General features: G+C 49.5%; 1 protein-coding gene across 1 annotated transcript in view; it reads left to right on the forward strand.

The window, feature by feature from the left end:
• Positions 1-25,724, forward strand: part of NOS1 (nitric oxide synthase 1) — a 58,886-nt gene that overhangs the window by 2,660 nt on the left and 30,502 nt on the right. The window contains exons 2-5 of the mRNA XM_026859831.1: positions 8,533-9,698; positions 19,174-19,306; positions 24,916-25,053; positions 25,488-25,633. Of these exons, the coding sequence (XP_026715632.1) occupies positions 8,965-9,698; positions 19,174-19,306; positions 24,916-25,053; positions 25,488-25,633 (1,151 nt within the window). The 5' untranslated portion in view covers positions 8,533-8,964. The remainder of the gene's footprint in view (positions 1-8,532; positions 9,699-19,173; positions 19,307-24,915; positions 25,054-25,487; positions 25,634-25,724) is intronic.

The following is a 25,724-nucleotide window of genomic DNA, read 5'->3' on the forward strand; positions in this document are numbered from 1 at the left end:
GGTCTTGATTGTACCAACTTGCAACGGCCACACACTAGCTGCTGCGTCTGTGCAGAGCGAGGTATTCATCTGCTCCCTTCCCAGGCTGGGTGTAACACCCTTTTGTCAAAGAGCTCTGTCAAGAGGAGGGGTATTCCGAGAAGACTTTGTGTGTTCCCCCGCTTGGACCAAATCCCCATTACTGCCTCTCTATTACACTTGCAAATGTTGACTTTTGCAGAGCTGCACTGCTCCGCTGCTGTGGGTTCAGCCAGGTGGGGTAGTGGTGAAGCCAGAGAGCTTCAACACAGCCACCCCCCAGCACACTCCAAGAGCAGCTATTTTCAGAAGGTAACATTTTGGTTTGTGCTTTTCATGGACTTATTCATACTATCCACACAACTGCCTATTTGCCATTTCAGTAGTGTATCTGTACAAAGGCTTAGGAAATCTGCCAGATTGCCTAAATCAGTGTCTGAAAACAACTATATATAGTAACTGATAAGTCACATGAGCTTGGCTCGCATAGATTAGCATTTACCTTTCCTGAGTAATGACAATATTGTTTGATACTTGTTGATACCATCAATTCTTACAAAGAAATACAACCCTGATAGCAAGGGACCAGTTTTGAGAGGAGGCTCCAAACAAAGTTAAAATGCCTTTGCTCTACTCACGCTGTTCTGATTGTATCTGTGCATTAAATCAAATCTATATACGCAATCTGATCTCTCGTACATAGCCAAAAATAAACATATTGTGTCCCGAAGAGGGAAGGATCTGTAAGCCATTGTCTGTCTGGAGCTGGATGAAAGCACGTTTGCTCCCATCTGCTTGTTCCAAATTAAATCTGTGAGGGGCTGTGTGCGATACCTGACCCAACGCACCCCGGATGGCCACCCTACATGGCAGCTGTAAAGCGAGTGGAGCGAAGCACCGATATGACGCCAAGCAAGTGCTTGGGATCTGGCTGTGGGCATGAGGAACGCGCGGTCTGGAAAGCCCATATGTTGTCAGTATGTTGGTTCTATATGCAGAGCGTGGAAACCTGCAAGTACTCTCTGTGTGTATACAAAACCAGAGGTATTTATGCTAAGGCAGCTCTTTCCATAGCTCCTCTTTTACATGACAATTCAGAAATGCTTAATGAGAACTCACAATGCCCTTCTAGGATAGGCTTGTCTTAATCCCATTTTTCAGTCTCAGGCTTATGTTTTCAGACATGCTGAAAACGTGCAGTTCTTCCTTGCCTTGAGAGTCATGAAAGCTCAGTCTTTTCAGAGCAGGACCCATTCTTCATCCCCAGCCATCAAAATGAACACGTCCTTGGAAATATCAGTGACACGTCTTGGCCAAGGGCTCCAGTCCCTCTGCAACACAGTGGGACCATGGACCCAGTGTGACAGTCTGCCCCACCACTGCCTCTCCCCATGGTGCCAGTATTGGGGAGCAGGCTCTTGGGAAGTCAAAAACTTCTCCTCTGGCATGGGGGAAAAACTCTGTTTTTGAGGTAGAGGCTGGGGCTGCTTCAGCCAAAGGCAGCATCACCAGCATGGGACTGTCCCATGGGGAAAGGGAAAAGCCCCAGGACATGATGAGCATCAGGGTCCATTTCCATTCCTCTCTCTCATGCACTCATGGCATTCTTGTCACAGTGCCCCATGCCCAGACCCATGTTCAAAGATGCTGGCAGAACGAGGATGATGTGGCTGATGCTGCTTCTAAGGAACACCCTTGCTTGCAGTGGCAGCACCTCTAGCAAAAATTAGGAAGCAGAAAATTCCACATCCCCCCACCCCAATCCTGCACAAATGAGAGCCAGACCCTTCTGTGGGACAAGGAATCAGTCCCAGGAGGCCCCCAGAGAACTTTGCCACGACTGTTGATACTATGGCAACAAGTGCTAACGCAAAACCCTAAGAAAAGCACAGACAGAAACTCAGGGGATCAAATTATCTTCCTTTTTCTGCCTTGTGCAGTCACCAAGGATGCTGGTACAAAGAGGACGAGAGCTCTGCTTTGGCTCCATGTACTACATTTGTTGGTGGGGACTCACACCTCTAGTCCTCCTGCACTTTTGATGTTGAAGAGAGGTGCTAGTGATGCTCGGGTAACAGAGAAAATGCCTTTCCAGCAACAGGCTGTCACGGGGACCTGGCAGGAGGCTCATGCCTCCAGACCAAGGAACCCAGGCTTGTGCTCTGAGGAGCCTGATGTTTTCCTGAGGTTTTTAAGTAGTGATATGAGTTGCTCTTTATGAAAATCGGTAACAATAATGTTTATTACTATTTAGTGTCCTAATTGGGTTACTTCTCCCACTGGTTTGTTAGAGTAGGAAAATTTAACACTATGCTAGAAGGTTTTGGGGGAGTCAGCAGCAAAGGAGGGGATGAGAATATGAGCTGCTGAAACAAGCCGGGAGTTTAATTCCTGGACAAACTCTGGGCCGAGAGATCTGCCGCTGACTTTATTGATGCCGGCTGGTGGCTCTGGAGGTATTACAGCTCCAACCAACATGCTGCGATTTTTAAATTCCCTTTTTCTTTTTTTTTTTTTCTAAATGGAGCCACGTTTCCCCTCTCGTCCTGTGATTGGATTTTGAGACCATCCATCAAATGGCATTTTCTCATTTATTTCCTATCTACCTATTTTGTCATTTAGGACAAAGTGGTGTTGCGTTAACATGGGTCCCATTTGTCAAACAGGAGTCACTGGTGTAATTCCAATCCTCTCGGCAAATAGAAGGTGGTGAAATTTATGTTTTACAGATGGGCCAAGCCCTAATAAGAACATCAGTTTTAGATGGGGTTAGTGGTGGAATTGATGAATAGTGGTGGTTTTATCTAAACTCCATTTTAGCCACACACCACAGGCGCCAATAAAATGTTGTATGAAAGAGTAAAAGAGAAATGTCAGGCATGTTACTGAAATATGCTAAGCCTTGAACTCCAAATTAAAACAAAACCTTGTCTCTGTCATCTAAAAAAAAGGGAATTTTGTCAACACAGTTGTCTTGACAACATTGAAATGTATTGCCTGTGGTCTGCTTGAAGAGGTGCACCTCGTATTGGATGGGGCAAAGGGGAGAGGAATGAGGGACTTTGTTAAATTACAGCAAAGTTTCAGTGCAGTTCTGCCTCCTCTAGCATTGCTGCTCCGAGGTTAGCATGCAGGACACTGGCTAGAATAGAATAGAATATTTCAGTTGGAAGGGACCTACAATGATCATCTAATCCAACTGCCTAGAAAGTGTGCTGGTGGCTGCTTGTGCCAACAGGACCAGGCATTCCTCAGCTGTTTAATCCCCCAGAAGGGGATGATTGGGATGAACACAAAAGCAAGTGCCTGGAGTTGGATAAATATGCAGGTTGTGGGGCTTTGGGGCAGCTTTAGCCCAATGATATGGCCGTGAGAAATGTGTGTAGCTCTGCTTTCCAGAAAACAACCCCTTGATTAGAGACATATGAACCCCCTTAGGGAATTGACATAGATTTATTTGTTTCAGAAAGCAAGCATTTATTTTATTAACTGTTCTTTTACCAGTGATAGGCATGTTTTCAGTGCAAACGCCCATGCCCTGCTGATGTGGGAGAGGTGAGGGAGTCTCCAGGGCTGAGATCCTCAGCACTTCATCCCTTCGGCAGCATCCTTCCCAAGCTCACTGGTTCCCATGGCTGCATGGATTGGTCCAGCAGCTCTGCAGCATTGCTCAATGCTGGGCACTGGCACCAAGGTGTTGTACAGATGGCAAAGTACCTCTTATTTAATTCACTCCTGTGTGTAAATAAGGTTTATTGGGGGTGAAAAAAATGTCATGCTCCAGGTGAAATAGCCACTTCCCAGCCTCGTGCACTGGGGATGGAAAGGGAGAAGCAGAGTGTGTTGTTTGGCTGTGAAGGAAAAAGGGCTCTCTCCTTCCCAGGCAGATTTTGACAGGGTTGGTGGGAGGTGAATAGTTAGAGATAGGTGGGGGAACATTGTCTATATAGTCTCAGGATCAAAAGACCATGTACATAGATATACCACCCTGACGGTCTGAGCCAAACGGGAGCTGAGCGCAGAACTGCTGGCACGGGCGAGCTGGCTGCCAGTGAATCACTTTAATGCTCCATTTTCAGATGCACAAACACGCAGGTTTACAGTAACTGTGCATATGTTGCATCCCATTGCTCCTCATCAGATTTACTGACGCTCCATGGGTCGTAAAAATTAAATGGGCATAAATCCATCAGCCCTGGGGTTCTTCGTTGAATGCTATAAATCCCATGAAAACTAATTAAATAGGACAATGGTGTCCATTTAAATCTGGCATGTAAAAATGTAAGCCATTACCGCAGCAAAGGCAAGACTCAAAATTGATTTGGGAGGGCAAGGGCAACCCAAGTGCCCATGCCAAAGAGGTGGTGTGGGGAACATCCTAGCACTCCGTAGCCTGCAGCTCCTGACTGGGAGAGTTAAGAGATTGTGTTAGGCTCCTAAGACTGATTTCTCCTCCGCTTTGCTTTCTAAATCAAATCATCCAATTAACATATGTGCTGGAGTTTGTTGCTTGAAATGTTATCTGGCGACTCTAAAAGCTTTTCGTTATTGCTTTTTGTAGGGCTTGTTTGTTAAGCGAATGCCTTCCTCGCTGCCGTAGGGGAGCCTGTTCTGCTGCTCTTCCCTACGCTGATTAAAGCCTTCGAACAAGCAATGTCAGCGTGGATCGGTGTCGAGATCAGAGCTAACGCTTTTTGTAACGCTTGTCTGGGGTGCTACAAGTTTGCAGCTCTGCAGGGTTTGTTGCTCTTCTGTAATTTGAGTTGGGTTTATGCTTTGGAAAGGGGAGGGAAACCGAGGCAGGGAGTGGGATGGCACCGTCTGTGGATGTTTATTCAACAGGGTGGCTTGGCAGGGAGCTGAGCTTGGCTTTGCCCATGGCATCGGCCATCTCCTGGTTGTCTTTCAGGGGTGAAATAAGTGTTTCCACCTGAGCAGCACTCACCCCAGTGAAACCCTGCTCACTGGTTTTAAGGAGTCAGATGTGACACCTCCAGTAGCTTTAAATGTACAACCTGGCAAATGTACTACTGCTCTTGGTTTCGTAAATCAGACTCTTAATGACGCTTGTAGGGAGAACTGAACTCGGCAGAGCTGAGCACAGCTCAGCCACCCGCACTGCAAACAGCTGGTGTCTCCCCATCACGTTGCATGGTGTTGAATGCTTCAGGTTTCCTCTGAAATGTGTCCCCTCTGGGAATAGACCTGCGGATGTCCCAGGATAACCTGGAAGCTGGACATGGGGGTACCCCTGACCCATGCTGGGTGGATGGGGAAGTTTTCCTTGCGCTCCCAGGTGTCTTCTGCTGACGTCTGCTCTCAACTTCTCCCTCTCCCTCCCATCCTCAGTCTGAGTTTGTGCAAGAAGCTGGAAGGTGGTTGGACTGGACAATCTTAAGGTTATTTTCCAATCTAAATGATTTTATGATTCAATGAAAATGTTTGTCTGACTCTTCCCCAAGGATCAGAAGTGTCAGGGGCTTAGAGACAGGTTGCCTTCAATTTGCTTGCTTGCTCCTCTGATTTCTGGCTGTTTTCTGACCTTTCTTACTCTGGGGAGCAGCTGAGAAAAAGCAGTGAAAAGGCTTGAGTTGGAGGGAGGGGAAAAAAGTCCTCAAAGGGCAAATAATGTCCTTCCCTGGTTCCAGCCAGTTCTCAGCTGCTGCTGCAGAGCCTCATCTGAGGCGGGGGGAGATACCATCTGCTGATCACTCCACAGATGAGAGTGTGCAAGGTCCAGGAGTCAGTTACCCTCTTGTTTGTAGGGGACATGCTGGTGTTCACCTCTATCTTGGAGAAAACCCTAGCTGGGTGCTTAGATATTGCTATAATCTATTGTTTTCTCCTCTTTCTGCTTGTAGAGAATGCTGAGGTGTCGGTGGGTTTTGGGGAAGCGGAACAATGTGCACTCAGCAATAATGCTGTTCCCTGGGATCTTGCAGGCTGGAGCTGCATATATGTAAAAAAATACAATCTTTGCTATATGCTTTCTGGAGGAAAGAACTGGAAATTGGGAGTGGGAAAAGAATGATGGACTGTAAACACTTCAAGGTTTCTCAGCTCTTAGGGGTGGATGAGGGCCCTTTCCAGTGAGCTCAGCATCGTCCCACTTCCCTGGAAGCACTGCAGTCAGGGATTGAGCTGGGCTGAAAGGCATCATCTTCTCCTGCTGTTGAGCATCTGCCTGTAGGAGCTGCTGGGAATGCCTGGCAGTGACAGGGGCTTGTGCTGGCCAGTCCCCAAGATGGCCCTTGGCCCCGTTGAGACGGGCACGATGTGAACACAGACTTCACCGACTGTGAGGAGTTCATGATTGCTGCGCAGCTGGTGACAAATCCAGGGAAAATAACTGGGTTGTCCCCTTGAAGGGAAGCTGACAATCCCACACTTGCATGGTGCTTACACTTCCTTCAAAGCCTCGTTCATCCTTGTGGCATCAGCTAATAACACTAGAAATGAGTCCTGTGTGAATCGGTGGCTTGCCCAGACGTCAGGGTGATGGTGACCTTGTTTTCAGGGGGAACAAATGGTGGGGCTGGGGGATGCAGGGAATGTGCTGGTGGGATGCTGGGAGCAGGACGAGGAAAAAACCAACCCTGGGTGGGGAGGAGGAAGCTGGTCCTGTAGTTTGGCACCGGCACCAAAGAGCCTGCAAAAGAGGGGGAAGACTCAGCCAAGGTCCTGCTGTGTCCAGCGCTGCTGGTGAAAACAGGCTCTGGCTGGGGAAGGGATGGAGAAGCTGGAAAGGACAGAGAGGGACAGGACCTTCCCTGTAGAAGCAGATCTCTGATTACCTCCCTCTTCCCCAAATATGTGACGTTCCCTCCCCAGGTGGCCTGAGATCTGGAGATGTCCTGCTCGGCTGCCCCATGAGGTGACACAACCCCTCACGGCTGGCGCAGGTCCTGCTCCAGTGACCTCTGGCCAGGGCCATTTGCGGGAAGTCACCCAGCTTGTGGGGCTTGTGTCACCCGGTTAATTAGCCTTTGAGGAGGTGACTCCCCACCGGCTTACTCAGGTGACATTTAACTCTTTGCATGCCGCTACTGCTCTGCAGGGCTGAGTAATGGGAGAAGGGCAATAGGGGTTAAATCCATTGGCTGGGTTATCGGTCTCTAATTGCTTTGTTCTTTACTTGCCTGTAAAAAGCCAGTCTGGGGTCAGCAGCCCTCGTCACATGAGGATTAAAAAGCTCAAGTGAGTTAATGATGGGGCTGGTGTCATTGCCTTCCTCCTCAGATCCCTGTTTTTTCCAACTAGGGTGCTGGGGGGAGCTTCTGGCAGATGAGGGCTTGGTGCTTGGTGTCTGAAGGTGCAAATGCTGCCCAGAATGTGCTGCTTTTGAGAGACAGGAGAGTGTTTTCCTTGGTATGTCTGTGACTCCAGCCTGCAGATCTAGTGCCCTCTGTTCTCTCCTCAAAGTTCAGATTTAAAAAAGAAAACAAGGCATCTACGTTTCAGCTTGCTGCTAAATGTCAGGGCACAGTCCGGGAGAGAAATGTTCTCCAGAGCATCTAAGAAATGGGAGGGGAACGTGGAGAGAGTTTGGGAGCTGAAGTTATCAAACGCAAGCGTAGGCATGTAAGAACCAGGGTCCCATCAGGAGTCAATGAGCCATGGCCCCCCACGCCATGCGAGGGCTGTAGAAAGTCATGCCCAGCTGCATGAGGTTCCCCTGAGAGCTGGGTAAACTCATTACATGTTCTCCTCTAGATGGTTTTCCATCAGCTAAAGCAGTTTGTTTGGGAACTGGATGGCAGGACTGGGCACGGGGGAGTGCTAGCTTTGCCTCCTGTATCCCCGTGCCAGGCTTGAAATATGGGGAGAGGAGGAGCTGAGCCAGGCTGAGGCTGTGATCCCTGTAGCCAGGCTTCAAAGCACTTGCCATTGTAAGTGCTTTGCTGTAACTCAGGGTACGGGGAGCTGAATGTTCTCTTCTACTGCCTCATTTTACTTATGGCTGATACTCTTTCTCCTGAAGTATCAAAGCAGTCTCGGTGTGACAGCCTCTGCGGAACAGCTTTCATCCTGGGCAGGGACATACTTCCCCTGTCAGGTCACCCTGACCCATCTTGACCATCAGGTTGTTGGATACTCCGGAAAACACAGGGAGTCAAGATCCTCAGCTGGCAGAAATCGCCGCCAAGCTCCATGCGGCTCTACCCATTTGCCAGACGTGCATGGTTTTTGTTTGCGACCCATGGGCAAAGGAGGGAGGGTCCAAGCCAGGCTCCCAAGCAGCCCCCTCCCAGGTCTCCCCCACTCCCCTCGTGCTTTCCCGGTCCCCGCCGAACAGATGGTGCCGATTTTCATAGGGGGGTTGGAGGAAACAAAGCCCAGAGTGATGGGAGGCTGCAGCCTGTCTCCCAATCGCAGCCCGGGGGATGACATCTGTGGGGACAGGCTGATGCATGTGGGTGTCTGTGGCGTGCTGAGCCCCGTGCCGAGCTGGTGCTGACGCCTGCCCTATCTCACTTTTCTTTTTCTTTTGTTTTTTTTTGTCCTCCTTTCTAGATAAAGAGGCTTGTAGACTGTTTGCAGGGATGTTGGTGAAGCGAGCGGGCTGCGTCCCTGCCTCTGCCCAGCTCAGGACCAGAGGCTGACTGGAATCTGACATGTTGCCCCCTCCAGCTCCTGCTCCGCTGCTCGATGCCCAGCCCTGCCTGCCCTGCCCACCCTGCCTGCCCTGCCCCTAGCCTTGCTTTCCGCCAGTGATACACCCTGCTTTCCACGGGCTGCATTTCAGAGAGAGGTGGCAGTGAGTATGCTGCAGAAAGCCAGCCTGCAGCCAAAGCCCAGAGGAGTTTCCCAGTGAGGCCAGTTGCTTAAAAGCCAAAGAGTTGCCCCTTCCCCACCCCTGCGTGGATAAGCATCTCAGACAGCAAATTTCTCTGCACTCAGCGAGTGTCAAGGTCCTGGTCTGCAGGTTCGAAGAGAGGGGCTGCCATGGAAGAGAATGTGTTCAGCGTGCATCAGATACAGCCCAACGTCATCTCAGTGAGGCTCTTCAAGCGCAAGGTGGGCGGCCTCGGATTCCTGGTGAAGGAGCGCGTCAGCAAGCCGCCCGTCATCATCTCGGACTTGATCCGGGGAGGGGCTGCAGAGCAGAGTGGCCTCATCCAGGCTGGGGACATCATTTTAGCTGTCAATGGCAGGCCCCTGGTGGACATGAGCTATGAGACCGCGCTGGAGATACTGAGAAGCATCGCCTCTGAGACCTACGTGGTCCTCATCCTGCGGGGCCCTGAGGGCTTCACCACTCACCTGGAGACCACTTTTGCAGGTGACGGGACACCAAAAACCATCCGTGTCACCAGACCCCTCTGCCCAACTCCGAAGGCGGTTGACTTGTCCAACCCAAGCCTGCACGGCAAAGAGCAGCTGCTGCCAGCAGCCGACCGCACCATGGGCTCCCTGTGGACAAGAGAGATCAGGCGGGAGATGGAGCCGATGGTCCATGTTAACGGCGTCATTACCAGCAGCAAAGGGCAGGATGCTGGGAAGGGGAAGGGGAAGGAAGGTGCTTGTGGTCATCCTTGCCTCAATGGTGGCGTGGAAGACAATGAACTGCTCAAAGAAATCGAACCTGTCCTGGATCTCCTGAAGAGCAGCAGTAAGGACAGCGATGGAGATGCACCCTCCAAGGTAGAGACAAGAGATATAGAAGTCCAGGTGGACTGGTAGGTCCCTAAATACATTTTTTACATTTGGTGAAATGTGCTGGTTTTGACTACCTGACGTGGCTGGTTTGGGCGTTGGTGAGCACCTCTCCAGAAATGGCTGCTGTCTGACGCAGCAGGGTGGAGATGGAGGGAAAGGGATGGAAACAAAAGGGGAAGCAGATCATTGGGGAAAGAGAGAAGTCATGAAAAACTGGTAGTAGATGGTGGAAGAAAGGGAGGAAGATGTAAGTGTGGGAAATTGGGTAGACAGCAGGTGTAGTGTCTCAGCTGAGCTATGTGAAGAGGTGGCTTACGGGCTGGGTTGGGATTTTTCTGTTCCGTGTTCTTGATTTCATTTAAGTTTAAATAAAATCCAGTGCCTCAGTTTCCCCACCTACCGGATAAGATTCATGGTATTGTCTGTCCTTGCTATCCTGCTTTAGAGCTCTCCAGTTGAAATCTGCTATTGATTAACTGCCGGAGAGAGAGAAGGAAGGTCAGACTGGCAGAGAATGATGCTTCCCAGGAGAAATGAGTTTCAAAACCTTCTGTGCTTTTGGCAGTCAGGCTCTGGCTTGGGGAGGGGAAAGAGGACCCCCAGTCCAGCTCCAGCTGAACCTCTGTGCAAGAGCAGCAGGACCTGTCTTGGGTGCTCCTGTCTTCTGGGAACAGGAGGAAATATTTCCTGTCGAGAGCTCAGAAATGGCCATCCCTTGTTGAAACGCAGCAGCAGAGCTGCCTGCTCATCCCCTCTGCTCCTTCTAGATCAAGCTGATAATTTCAGTGTGTGTATGCATATATAACAAGGGTGGGGACATATATATGCTTGCCCTGTGGCCTGTTGAGGAGGGTGAAGTCCCATCATGTGGGTGGAATTGCTTCATTTCTGGTATCTGCTGCTGCAAGGGGCCATGCTCATGGTGTTGCCCTCCTGACCTTCCTTGGCATTTCCCCAAATACAGACCATCTCTCTGGAGCTGAAGCTGCTCCCTGTGGCCCTTCACACTTTGCAAAAATGTTGTTAGTAGCTATATTTTTGGGTACCAGCTCTCTTGCCTCCTGGCCATTTATTAGCAATGATAGGTTGCCTTTTCCTGGTGCCTTTTCCCAAGTCCCTGAATGGATTTTAGCAGTGTCAAGTGCCGCAGCAGGTTGTGGCTGCCCTCAGTTATTGACTGGCTGTAACAGCCAGGAGGCTTTTTCAGGAGGGTTCGCTGAAGCTGCTGATCTCAGTTCAGTGACAGAGGGATATGTGACTTCAAGTTCCCTTGCTGCACCTACTTCCTTAGGGAAGAGGAAAAAAAATGTTGTGATTTTTTTTTTTTTTTTTTAATCAGAAGCAATGACAGGGTAAAGGCAGAGCTGTTGGCTGCAGAGCAGCGGGATCTCTGTGGTGGGTTCCCTGCCCGGCTCGGCAGCAGACCCCAGGCTGAGCTCCTGATCACTCCCATCACAAACCAACACCCATGTGTGTTTTCCATTTTCTTTTTTTTTCATTTTTGGTTGGTTTTGCACCATCATTTCTGCTCTCTCCCAAATTATGCATTTTTTCTGTGGAGGTCACAGTTACACAAAGCCCGTTAGGGTGGTCACACTGAGTCAGAGAAAAAAATATCCGCTCAGCTTGGCACTGATGGTGGGTGCAGACGTCTGGGGAAGAGCGGTGGGACAAGGCACACTTGGGGACAGCCTTCCCTTCCTTTCCATCCCCTCCCCACCACACATATCCCCGGGTCTCACACCTTTGGCTGCTTTGGAAAATGTTGGGTTTGGTCTCTGGCTGTCCAATAGGAGGCAATTTAACCCCCAAGCCCAGAACCCTCTCTTGAAGGCTGAGGGCTGTGTGCCTTCCTACCTGCTGCATGTCCTTTAATCCAGCACCAACCCATCCTTGGTGGAACCTGATATAAGCAACCAAAGAACTGAGACCTTGAAAGGGTTGTGCTTGACTGCAGGTCCAATAAAATGTGCAGGGTGCTTAAAAATCCCCTCTGTCCCTCTGTTTTTGCTAACACTGCTGCAGTGGACCTGGGGTCATAGCTCAGCAAAACCCCCAGAGGACACAATCCCAAACCCTGATACAAGGTACAGCTTCACCTTTTAAACTGTGTCCCCCACTGTCTCCATCCTGTCTCACCAGCTACAGGGTCTCTGAGGAAATTGAGCTAGAGGGAGGGATGAAAAACGTGGCGTTTGTTTGAGGAGTCTCTTCTACTCAGAGAGAGATTAAACTGAAACACTTTGAATTCACTTAAACTGAAGGACCTTGAACCAGCAAGAACATTAGCTGGTGCGTACTTCACCAAAACTCCACTCACATTATTTTTTAATACCCTTTAAAAAAATAGTCTACGTAATCTATGTGCCTTGGGACTGAAAATCCACTTTTCAGTCAAAATTAGTCTTCAATCTTCTGCTTGATGAAAAAGCTGCCACCTCGCTCTTGTGGTAGGACTCTGTATGAACAAGAAGAGCCGAGCTCGAGCAGAGGAGTGGGAAAGGAAATATACTGCAGGGAAAACTTGTTGAGAGCCGCTCTGCAGGGTAAAGGGCATTTCTCAGCTGCCTCTCCTCCCACTCCTGAGACAGGCTGGAGATGATTCATCTCCTCAGCTTGGTCTCAGACAGAGCTGGGGCATCATGAAGGTCTTCTACAATGAGAGATTTCTTGGTCCATAGGAGAAGTGCAGAAAGGTCAGGGAACAATGGGGAGTGGATAACTGGAGAGAGTGTGTTGGTCAGTGCCAAAGAAATGCCAAAAAAAATAAGCAAGCCTTATCAGATTGATGCAGCTCTCATGCTGTAGGTTGTGACTTCTCCAGGCTAGGAGGGGAGCAAGCAAAGCCAGAATTAGTCAAAATAGGAATAGAGCTCTTCCTAGGCACCAGGAGGGTGCAAAACCTCACTCAAGGTTGATCTTGACACCTACAGCCTGGACCACTTGACCATCAATCCAGCTGGAGGCTGATCTTGGGGCGAATCCTATTCTGTCTCCATCTTCACCTGGTGCTGACCTTCACAGCCTGCAGCACTTTGTCAAAGCCAGTCCAGCTCACAGAGCTGTGACAGCTTTCCTAGGGCAGAAAGGAATGGTACAAGTTTGAGGTTATTCACAAGGAGCCAAACACTTCTTGTTCAAGGTGGGCTTTGCCAAAAGCGATTCAAATTACATCTGATACTTTGGGCTTCCAGCCCATGTCTCTAATGTTAGTTCTAAGGAAAACTGGAAACTGTGAACTTTGCATTGGGGGGAAAAAAATCAGTTCATCTCCATCCCCTGCACCCATGGTCTGCACTCCCCAGGGGAGTTGTCCCTGCAATGACCTGGCTTTTGCTCCCTGCTGATTTCCAGCTGTAAGGTTCCCTGGGTCTATGGTGTGTGCCTGCGGGATGGGCTGTGACCACGGCTGAATGTCTGCTACTTGGCTCAAGCCATCTGCGATGAAGTCGATCATGAAAGAGAGCATGGAAGTGGGGCGCAAGGTATGATGAGAGCTGGCATTTCTGCCATGAGGCTCACCGTGGGCTAGAAAACAAAAATAGAGTTTGATTCACTCACTGCCAGCTAACCTAGGTCTGTTTTTCCCTCTGAGCTCTAGGGAGATTGTCATGTCCCATCTTCCCTCCCTCTCCCCCCTCACCGAGTTGCCAGTATTTATTTTTCTTCTCGGGTCTATTCCATAACATGAACAGCATGATGGAAACATGGCAGTTTCGGTCCAAAAAGCAGCATCAGCAGCCCTGGGAGGGAGGAGTGTGCTGAGAGCAGGAATTCTGTTTATGAAGGGTTTCAACGTTTCAGGCACCATCCTGCATTGGAACAAACCCCATAATTTTGCAGTTCTCGAAGAGAAAATTCTCTTCCTCCCACCTCCTTTGCCGCCGCCAAAATCTCTTTGTGTTGCTCGAAACATTTCATTTGCATTTCTGATGTCTTCATTATTCTGTACTTGGACATGAAACTTTAAAACCTCTAAAATGAAAAGGTTCCCTGAAACTATCATGTTATTGCCATTCTGTAAAATGGTGAAGTAGGAAGCTTTGGCAGTGAAGAACCCTTCCTGTCTATCTCGGCGGATTCTTCTTCTTCGTCCCTCTGACTACATCAGTCTAATCCAGAGAGGGATTTTGTGGCTGCAAACAGCATATTCCATACAAATATACCCCCGTGGAGCCCTCTTGGACCAGTCTCTGAAGGACCCTTTACCCGCTCAGCCCCCTGTGCTGGTGCTGCTTCTTGCATTCCATGGGATGGCCATTCTTGTACATGGTCCCAGCAGACAAACCCATGACCCACATACAACCCATGACCTTGAGCTCTCCCGGCAGACCTGAACTGCGTTTGGCCTCTAAATAAAATGTGAAGGCTGAAATCCCCTGGGTGCTCTTTGGACATGGCTGGGAAGGGGCAAGTGTGGTAGCTGCAGGTTGCATCTGATGCTGGCTGAATCTTGAACAATGCCAATGGGACTTTGGGATCACTTGGATCTGTTCTCAGGTCTTTATCTGTCAAAACCTCCTCAACAACATTTACTGGTCTCATATTTCATAGGCCTCTGAGCAGCTTGCTTGGCTCATTAGTCCCTAATCCCTGCACTGGGCACAGCCCAGAGATGCTTTCGCCTTCTGAGAGCGTAAGACCTTCTTCAAGCCATGCCACGTGCTTGTCAGTGAGACATTTGTCCTCTTCCTTTGGTGCTGTTCAAGCTCTCCTTTCTCATTTAGGAAGTGGTTTCTCGCTTTGATTACTCTGCAATTGCCTGTTGCCTCTCCAGAGAGCTGCAACTGCCATGCTGCCTCTCCAGAGCATGCATCCCACCTTTTGGCATTATTCCTTCTGCTTCCAACATTCCAGCTTCCTTCCTGAGCTCTGCTCCATCCCCTGCACCCTGCAAATCCCAGCACCTGCCCGATCCCTTCTCCTGCTGCTCCCTCAAGCTCACGCTGTTGTGCCAGACCTTGCTTTAATCCCAGAGGTGAGGGGTCTGCAGCCAGCACAACACTGCAGACTGTGACCTGCCCCAGGAGCATGTTAGCAAGGAAATATTGACTTCTGAGGATGCAATGCCCTCTGGAGTATGATTTTCCATGGGGCAAAAAAAAACATGAAGCAAGACCCATTTACCCCGGCCTCTAGCACTGGAAGGAGGAGCAATGCTCAGTGGAGCTTTGCAGCCATCTCCGAGGACACACCAGGAAAGGGGAAGTAAAAAGAAGGTATTTCTCTCCCAAAGCTCAGAGCAAGCGAGGTGTGCTGTGTGAGCTTCCCATGCAGTCCCAAGCTCGAGTGCAGAGTTTTCAGCCAGCGGGACAAGGGCCTGGAAGGAGTCCATCCCTCGTGGTCACAGCACGGGGTGCTGCTATCAGCAGGAGTGTGGACATTGGCATCCTTATTGGTTCATCCGAATTGGCCCCTGGCGATTGCAGCAGCTGGTGGTATCTCTCATCTCTGCCTGGGAAATCAGAGAGATTCGTCTGCCAACTAAAATCAAAGGGGCAAAGCAACAAACTTTCTTTTTGCTCTTTTTTTTTTTTTTTAATTCTTTTTGGAAAAGCTTTGGAGAAATTTCTCAAAGGGCTGTCTCAGCAACTTCCTTTCTGCTTCATCACTCTGAGCATTGCAACATCATCAAATTAGTCAAAAGAAAGCAGTGGTGCCTCTCATTTCTCCAAACAGCCAGATGCTCTTTCCGAGGTGAGGCATCATCCAAGGCTCTGCCTTTGCACCAGTGGGGGAGGGCAGGATTCCTCTTTCTTTTTTTAAGTAACAAATTTTGCTTTCAGAACAAAAGACAACCTCAAATGGGGTCCCTTCCCAAAAACTTGCTCTGGACCCAAGAGATCACTATTCTTAGTGTTTAATAAATCCGGCAGCAGGACCAGGTCTGAGGGAAATCTTTGAATCCTGGATCTGGCCTTTGGGAGAGTTCAGCCAAACAAGTGTCTCTAAGAACAGATCTTCAGCATTGCTTCCAGTGCCTCAAAGACACTAATCTAAAGTGGTGCTTCTAAAAATCTTGTTCATTGCCCCACAGCTACCAGGTCAGGACTGATGGTGAGTCGGGGAGGATTTCTCCAAAGGCTGCTGGGAGCTGAGGGCAAGTTCTTCTCTCCCCTGCGTAGCTGCAGATGGGGCCGCTCCATGGCAGTTCCCTGGAGGTGCCCAACCTGGCTGCCTCGACACACCTCTCGGGGATCTGCACCCTCCCTGTCACCCACTGGGAACCCAAGAGAATGGCCCTTTGAGCTCTCCCATTGCTAAAGTGCTTTTGGAAACATTATCTGGGCACAGTGTTTTGGCCATCCTGCCAGTCTCCTTGAGTGTGTGAGTGGCATCCTTGTATGAATGTGGCAGGTCACCTCGCCTCTGTGCTGGGGGCTGGGGAAGCCAAGTCAAGAGAGGAAAACAACTGACCAAAAAGACCCTGTTCTGGTCTGAGCTCGCAAACAAGGCAATTATAAGAAATGGGCAGGAAATATTTGTAAAATGAAGCAATTGATTTATTTTTATTTTTCCCCTCATCTGGGGTGAGGCTGTGGCTGCTCTGAATGGGCTTTTCTCTCTCCCTGTCTCTCTCCGAAAGACAGAGCCGGATGCTTTTGGTCAGGCTCATGCAGCGGAGGTCTGCGCTAGCTCAGTGCCAGTGCATGCACCCGCAGCCCTGAGAGGGACAGACCCGTCGCCCAACACTGAGCGAACCGCAGTGCAACACCAGTGAGAGGCGAGAGATACAGCCATGAGTTCAGTCTAATGGCTTTGTCGCAGCTACGCTTGACTGTGCTTTTATAGCAGAGACTAAAGGTGAGGTCAGCACCTCGCTGCCTTCTTCATGCAGCCATAAGTCCTTCAGGAATAGAAATATGCAACCTGTTTCTGCCCCAGCTGCAAACATGCAATGGGAGGTGGAGCATTTGCTCCTGAGCATCCAACCCTTAATGCCACCTGGGCTTCACTGCTCCTCAGGACGGTGCATCTTGCTGTCGGGTGATGCTCGAGGCCAGTGAATGGGATAGGGCCCTGCTCCAGCAATACTTGCAATACACAAAATAGACAACTACAGCGATGACTTAATTCAAGCATCTGGTCTTTTTCCATGCTGTTGGCACAGGTACCAGAATTTATGGCTTTGCTGGTGTGCAGACATTGAGATTACACATGCAGCCTCCCGGCCAAGACCTCTGGCTGCTGCTGCTGCCGATTGATGGATCCTTCTCCGAGGCTTCCTCGTGCCGGCAGACACCCGTTTAGATGAGCTTGCAAACACCTTCCTGGAAACAACAGGTCATGCCAGGCGCCTGCAGGCATATGATCAGTGTCATTTTGGAGGTGCCTGTGGGATATCTGGCACACTGGGGTCTGTCTGACCAAGCCTCTCCTGTCTGCATAGAGGAAACGTCTGTCCCCCTGGGGCGGCACCGTGGTCCCCCAGGAGGCAGATTCCTGCTGCTAAGTCCCAGGCACCAGTAAAGCCAAGGGATTTCTTCCATCACCTTATGGATTTAGTGGTTGTGTCTTGATTTTGGGCCAGTTATAGAGAGCAGCATATAGGGGATCATCAGCTACAAGAGATGTATGCCCATCATTTCAGTGACTCTGTGTTGACCTACCTCAATTCTCTGTGATGTGACAGGGCTCAGGGCAAGAGGACAGATCTGTTCAATAGCTGGCTTTGACTTAGAGGGAAGAGCCAGATTTGCCGAATTTTCAACCTGCTAATTCTCTGTCTTACTGTTGGGAATTCTCTTGATGGAGATAGGCTGGATGTGTCAAAAGACCCTAAGCTTCGCCTTTAGATGGGCTGGTAGAGGGCAGAGGGTACTGTGTGCTTCATGGCTGTCTCCAGCCGTGGGAGCTGTGTGGCTGCTGAGTGCTCCTGGCAGCACTGCCACCGTGTAGCAGAGAGCCAGGACCTGTTATCTTTGGCTGTGGCTTTGTGGTGTGGTGCAGCGGGTGGGGTTTCTGGTGTTTTATCTTACTGAAACCCTTTCACATACTCACAGGAGCCAAGTCACAAAAGAACAGCTTTCTTTTCCTGGTGGGGGTATAGAAAACCCAGTAAAAACTGCCCCTATGACACCTGTACCTCTTTGCTTGCACCAAGCTGGCCACTTTCACCATAGGGCAGCCAATGTTTGGAAGGTGTCCAGGAGCCTACTGTAATATTTTGGCAGCTGAACACTTTTCTGTAAAGGCAGAAAAATTACAGGAAACTTAGAGCACAGGGAGATCATCTTTAAGTGAAGTATTTTCCTTAAACTGTACCTAAAGATATGAGCTGGGAGGAGATGAAGACTGTGAAACTGAATTTGTATGTATGTGACTTCCAGAGACAGTGTCAAGAGCACCGTGCTGGTGTGAATTATGTCCTGAGTGCAAGTGTCCTACTTTGGTCAGTGCCCAAAGCCCACCATCATTAATGGGAAGGCTCATTACTGACTTCAGTGGGCATCTGGAAGACTTTTAAGAACTGACAGCAGGAGCAAAACAATTGCCAGAGTACATTACCTTGATGGTCTGCTGAGCCAGGGTGAAGGCAGCGTGGCTGCAAGCCGCAGGGCTGTGCCCATCCTGTCCCATGGCCCCATGTAGCCCAACCCACAGAGCTTCTTCCCACGTGTGGACTCACCAGGGCGGTTGGTGCCTTCGGCGCGGATGCTGCAGCCTGCCTTCCCTGAATATCACGTCTCTAAACCCCATTTGTTTTTCTCCTTCGTGAGGGCTCATATGGCAGTGGTTTTCCATCACCTGCTTGGATGGCATTTAACAGCCTCACTGACATCCCACAGCACGTTCCCCAGGCAAAGCGTGTGCGGTAGACTGTGCGCTGTGAGTTACACCAGTCTCACTGCACAGGCCAGGGCAGCCAGTGCTGGGGACATCCTCAGTCCCACAGCATTACCAGTGTCCTCAGCTCCATGGAGGCAATCCATCACTTTACTTGAGTAAAATCACTTACATTCACTGGCATTTGCAGCATTTGTAAAGGTCAGGAAAAGGAGAGAGAGCTGTCTCTTCCTCCTGGGAGCCACCTATTTTTTCTTGGTTTTCTTCCCTCTCCTCTGCTCATAAACATCATACTGCTCGGCAGACCCAGCTGGTTTTGCTATGAGGTTTTGCAGCTGGAGGTGTGTGTGTCTCTCCTTTCCCCAGCTCCATGCTGGCTTTTGCAGGGCTCCAGCTTGGTTTGCAGGGTGCAGAGGGTCTGGTGTGTAACCCTGCTAGAGCCAGCATCGGGGCAGGGGTTTCCTGTTGTTTTGTAGGCACTGTGCTTGCCCATGCAGCGAAATTTCTATTGTGTTTGAGTTGCCCTCACCACAATGATTCATTGCCTCGGCTGAGGCAGAGCGTTTCCTCCCCTCCTGCAGTTTTCACTCCTGTGGGAAGCAGCTGGAGCTGGTCCTGAGCCATCACTCCAGGTCCTGACCTGGCCTCACGGTCCCAGCACCCAGTCACCCTCCAGCTTGCTGACCCAAATGGTTTTTAAACTTTCAGTTTCAGGGAAGGGGAAAACAAGCCACAGAAAGCCTTACCGGCTCGGATGGAGAACGACCGTGTCTTCGGTGACCTGTGGGGGAAGAGCAACGTGCCTGTGGTCCTGAACAACCCCTACTCTGAAGCGGAGCAGGTAAGAGCCCATGGCTTCAGCTGCTTTGGGTGGGAAGGAGGTTTGGGAGTACATGACCCATCCTGGTGGGCTCTCACACCACAGGGAACCTGCAAGGACCACATGCATTACCCTGAAAACCTCTGATCTCAAGAGCTGGAGTTGATGGGGCATAGAGCCCGTTTGATCCAAAAGCTGAATTTTCCGTGGTTCGGGCAGGGCATAGGTCACTGGAGGATGATGTTCTTCATCCCAGGAGGCAGAGTGGGATGGGAGTGCAGCCAGGGACCAGGACTCTGAAACTTCCCTTGGCAGTGTTGTCTCTTTTTGTGGCAAAAAGCCAATTGCATCGTTAAAGTCATTTTGATTCATAGGATGGTAATTCAATAGAGCACTTCAGATATTATGTTGTACGGTGCCTTTTCATCTCCTCACATTCCAAGGATATAAATTCTCAGGCTTCTTTGCCAAAAGTGGATTAACTCCACGCTTGTATCAAAGCAGAGACGTAAGGCAGGCCCTGCCAGGCCAGAAAGATCACCTCAGAGAAAACATGACGTGCGTGAGCACTGCCACGCCTGTTTGGGCAAATGTGTCTTCCTGATGGGATTAACCAGCAGCAGGGCAGGACATGGGGGACCAGTCTGGGGGCCATTTGGTGTCCTTTGCCCCATCATATTTCTCAGGGTGACGTAGTAAGTATTGTTTTCCAAGGGAGGGGAGAAAAGTGATTTAGTGGTTACATGGAGACTTCTGAGAAAAACAGTGTTTCCTCAGCTCAGAAATGTCCTCAGCAGATACCTCTGGCTGATGCCTCTTCCCAGCTCCTATGAGCTGCAATGCAATGTTACTTGCTGCCATGCCACGTGCAGCCCACCACAGGTTGCGTGCCACTCGTGGTGTGGTTGGCACCTGGGTGTTGAGCCTGGCCTTGATACCCAGCAGTGACCAGCAGCACCTCCCAGGCTATGGCTTTGCCAGTGGATGTCTTCCCATTTCACAGGAACTTTGCCAGATGCAAACTCAGAATCAGGGCGTGAGGTCACATGAGGTGACATGGTCCCTTCATGCCCATGGAGGTGACATGGTCTTGGCTGCGGTGCTTTAACTCAGCCTGTGCCCTGTGCCGGGAGCCCTGCTGCTTCTCCTGGGACTCCGGAGAGGAATGATGGTCACACGCACTTTTGCAGCACACACAGTGTTGGAGGCTCATGGGCCCGCTGTGCGGGTGCTGATGCACACGCAGGGTGGCTGAGGTGCTCCTGACCATGCCAGACTTGCTGCATGGTTTTAACCAACCTGGTCAGGTGCTTAGGTGCCGTTGGGAGCGATTTCCATGCTCCCCTCGCCTGCCTGCAGCTCAGGATTGTGGTCAGGTCTCCCAGCATCACAGACAACCATACAGTGGGTATGGTCATCCGTTGGCACACACAAATGGGTGCATCTGAGACCTGGAACACACTTTATTCAGCTGCTGGAGAAACATCCCTGGGCAGCCCCATGTCCCGCCGTGTGGTTAATGCACTATGGCAGGTATCACGAGCCCATCTCACCCAAGGACAGGTCACTGCTCTGGTCCCTTTGCTCCAGCTGTGGAAAGACACCATCTTTCTGCCTCCATTCTTAAGCTCCTTGCATGTACATGTCTGTTACTATAAGCACTTTATAACCTTATAGTTCAGAGGTAATTGCTCTCCGTGTTAGGGCTGACAAAACCCTCAGTCTTAAGCTGCTATTAAACTCTTTAATTTTTTTATTTTTTTTTCACTAGATGTACAGCTTTCTTTTTATCCTTCTTATCCCCAGATCAGTATGCCTGCTCTTCTGGAGGCAGTCTGGTTTTTCCCCCCCGCTCCCTGCAGTCATTCTTGCGGGCTACAGGCGGTCAAGGCAACTGAACTTCTTGCAAGCTGCAATAAATACTGTTAACGTAGGGGCAAGTCAAGCCAAGTGTGAGCTTTTTATACACGTTGTTCTTTAAAGCAGGATTTGATGGATTCACTTGGCCAGGTGGGGAATGCTCACTGAGGCTCGTAATAAGGTGCTGAAAGACCCATTGGGCACCAATCTCTATCTCTTTTTTTTTGTGAAATCAGGCAGTGTGTTTTGCTTGTTTCCCAGGAGCCCAATCCCCCAGCTCTAAACCAGACCGATGGGAAAATGGTGTGATTTGCACCAGCCTAGGTCCTGCATGAGTCGTATTTCGGTCTGTACAGATTGATTTGTTAGGAACTCCAGGGTAACCGGGGAGGGGGGGTGCTGTATGCCCATGTAGCTAGCAGAGGAATGGAGTCATATCAGCTCCACACTTGTAAGGATGATTTACAACTTTATAAAAGCGAAAACCACGCTTTCAGCTAGCGGATTTAATGCAGTCTGGAAGGAAATGTCTGCATGCCAGTATATGTCCGTATATCTCTTACCTGGGCTAATGCTGCAGACCTCGTCCACCCACAGTCAATGCGTTTCAGCAGCACAATAAGTGCCATCGCCGCTGGGACTCCCAGAGCCGAGATGGGTCTCGGGAGGAAGGCTGAGGACATATAGAGCCCACTCGGATCTGCAAAAATGAGCTCCTCCCTGCCGTTCTGGCCCCAAGAAGCGCCCGGGGCTGGGTGTATTTCTCCCCTGCATCTGTAAGAGCTGGAGACAGCTTGCAAGCTGCACGCTGACGATAAGTGCCAACACACTCCCTTGTAAAAGATGTTTGCATAATGCATGTGTACCCCTACTGCTACGACTGCTACGTTAGTCTCTCCGTTTGTCCCACTCTTGAGTCACTAATATCACAGCTGCCTAATTAAAACATGAAAGGATCTCACACAAACACCCTGACAGAACCAGGGGTAATATTTGGCTCCAGCTTTGCCATGCAGAGAAGGCATACACGCACACACACAGAGTTATTTCCCAGTCTCTTCTGGGTGTCACTCTCTCCACAGCTGCTCTGTGGTGTAGTTGCCAGACCTGGCACCTCTGCTTCTTGGAGGTGGTGTCACCTCGGCTGCTCCAGCCCGGCTGGCAGCCCAGGGATTCGGCATGCCTCTGCACCATGGCCCTCCTTCAGCAAAGATTCAAACTTTGCCAGTTCCTGCAGGGAAAAGACAAAAAGGAAGTGGAGCAGCTTTGAGGGAGAATTTTAAGGTTGAACATCTATAGGCAGATGTTAAGCATCTGACGTCCACCAGCTTGGACCGTGAGCTTGCTCGCTCCAGCAGTGGGGTCATTGCTACATCTGGGTTCATCACACGCTCTTGGGCCGTACCTGCTGTGTTTATCAGCACATCCTCTAAGCTGCACTGGAACCCTGTCAGCAAATCAAAACTAACGCAAAATAAAAAAGTGGTGCTGGATGCAGCCACCAGTTTCTGCTTGGTACATCTGATTTCTGTCTGGCAGGTGGAGGTACAGGTGAGGATTGCTTTTGTTTGCATTTTTCAGCAGTAGTTTTAAGCTATGTTTTACCAATCTTATAGAGCTGCTCTGAACAATCATGCTCAGAAGGGAGGTGGCAGATTATCCCCCTTGGTCCTAAGGGTGGCCCAGGTTGATTCAGAGAGCACAGCATGCTGTTAGTGGCTCAGGAATAGTTTAATTCTCTTTAAAAAGTAAAACAAGCACCAAAAAATTTACCAGGAACTGCCACTGCCATAATTTGTGTCAGATTCCCCAAAACTGAAAAAAATTAACCAAAACCCAGCATTTTTCCAGGACTACATTGAGGATGTTCTTTTTATTTACTGCTGGTTTTGGGCTCTGTATGAAGCCTTATATTTGTTTTCTGCAACATGGAAACGGGAAGCTGAGATCCACTGTGTGGTCATCTGGCTTCAGGGTCTAGGACTTTAAAATGCTCCATAGGAAGATCACAGGATTTGTGACATGAGGAATGTCACAAAGACGGTGACAGCATAGCCTGAGGGCGTGCAGAGAGCAGCTTCCAAAAACCTCGAGGACCAAAGAGGGTCCTACCAAGGGGTCAGGGTGTAAAGCTCTCCCTTCCCCTCCATCCTCTGCGTCTTGCTCCCAGCATATACTTTCAGTGTATGGTATTACACTGTGAGCCTCAGGCTGCTTGACAACAAAATCCCTGTTTTCCAGGAGAAAAGAGTGTGGAGCATATGGTGAAAACAAGGACTGCGCAAAAAATATGGCCAACATTGCCACCAGGGCAATGCAGTGGTGTCTGCTCAGCTCAGGCATCAGTCTCACAAGTAGGCATCAATCTCTCTGCTTCGGGAAAGTAAAGCAATCCTTTGTCTGGCAAAGTAAGAACAAGTTAGATCTGGAGCCTCATGTGCTTTTGTCATTCTGTGACCCCTGTTGCTTTCCCTTCTGTGTTTGCTCATCAGCAAAAGTGCTTGTTCTGAAACAAGAGCTTCTTCCACGGAGTGCCAGCTCTATTTCAGTTGGTCCTTCAGGCTGTAGTGCTGGATTTGTACTATTGCTGCTAGTCCATGAGCTGCAACGGTGACACAAGCCCAGAAACACCAAAAAGGAGAGTGAGACTGCACAGCTCTGCTGAAGGCAGTACTGTCTTTAAAATACCTTGCAGATGTATTAGAAAGGGACACAAGCTACAGGATCCATGTAGGATCAAACTCAGTCCAAGCCCAGGTCTACGTTGCAGAGACGCAAGCCTTTAAGTGGTGCCAAATATAATCAGGTTTTGACAGGGCACTCTGGAGTGGGATCAGGTCTCCCCTTGTAACCTGCAGCAACACCATTATGGCTGAAGTGACCGAATTAAATACTACTGTAAGATCTGTTTCCTAGAAAAAATGTCTCTGCTTTCCAGGGCCATTGCAGATCTCACTGTCCCATGATACACTGGCATACACGGATTACTCTTTAAGATTTGAAGTGCTTGGGTTAATAAGGGTCACAGTAGAAATACTAGATATTAGCTGTGAAAACATGTGCAAATACAAGCACTTGCAGCCAGCTCTTCTCATTACAAGCTCTCTGCTGTCTGCGGCTCTTCCTTACATTGGATTGTAACTCGAGATGTGCTGGAGGAGCACACCCTGGCGCAGAGTGTGCTGGAGGGAGGGCTGGAGATTCAGAGCTGAGACTGAAGTAACCCAACTTCGCATAATTCAGCAGCCCTCCCACTTGCATAATTTATCCATCCTTATTGCTACAATCTTCCAGCACTGATATCAAATGAGATGTGCCTTTGGCTTGCTCAGAGGAACTATTAGCTCTATCTCACAGTGCTCGTATGAGTGAGGCAGAGCTTGGCATGTGTAAAACCTGAGCAGATGATACTCCTTAAAAGGAAACATTTAATGTATTTTAGAGAGGTAAGTCTTCCCCTGGGAAATGTGAACACAATTTTTTCCTAAGTCACTTCTGTCTCTGTTTTTTAACTCCTCTTCTACAGGTTTGGCTGTTCTGTAAACAGAGATGACTTCTCAGTTGCACTGAGATTTAGTTCCTCCATTGTAGCATCCCAAACACTGCCAATATTTGGATCATATATCTTGTATACCTTGTCTCTCTCTATGTTATCACTAAGATTGAAGCACAGGCATCCATTAATACAAGACACTGCTTGTCATTGTGGCCTCTTTCCAGTATCTCGTTGATGAATACTAACCTTGTGCCTGGTCCTCACTATTTTCCAGCCACCACCATCTGGGCGGCAGTCCCCAACTAAGAACGCAGTGAATGGAAGTCCTTCCAAATGCCCACGGTTTGTCAAAATCAAGAACTGGGAGACAGGCTCCGTTCTTCATGACACTCTGCACCTCAAGACAGCAATGGTGAGTAGAGTTGATAGCGCTGACCAAAAGTTGTCTGAGCATAGTTGAGTGGATCACAGTGTTTCCAAGATGGCTTTACCTGGAAATGCAGAACTGGACGAATTCAGGTCAGTCTTCTTGTCTCACCTCTGGTGCAATAAGATGGGTGAGAGGGAAGCCCATCTGGGGTAAATCAGGAAAACATATGACTTTATGCCAGTCTGGGGCAAGAATCTAGTGATCCCCAATTGTCCGTATCAGGTGGGACAGGAGATGACTGCACATGCTTGAGCTGTCTTACACAACGTTACTGATAGGTGTGAAAACAAATGTCCCTGTTTGTCAAAGATGCCACCTACCTCTGCATAGCTAATTGTTGACTTCCCTCAGCCCAGGTCATGTAACAAAAGTGCTGCAGTAACCCAAGACACACTTGTCTCCTTCTGTCTCATCAGACCACGGCATGCACCGAGCAGATCTGCATGGGCTCAGTAATGACCCCTAGCCAGCATGTCCGCAAGTCAGAAGATACCAGGACAAAAGAGGAGGTGCTCCTCTTGGCTAAGGACTTCATTGACCAGTACTACTCCTCCATAAAGAGGTAAGCACTGGATGGAGAAGGTCACAGGCCCTGACTGCTGCTTATGCTGAGATGTCACATATGAGCTGATCTTTCACGGTTGCGAGTCAAA

Source organism: Athene cunicularia (assembly GCF_003259725.1).
Source record: "Athene cunicularia isolate RWA chromosome 15 unlocalized genomic scaffold, athCun1 chr15_part1, whole genome shotgun sequence".
NCBI lineage: Eukaryota > Metazoa > Chordata > Aves > Strigiformes > Strigidae > Athene > Athene cunicularia.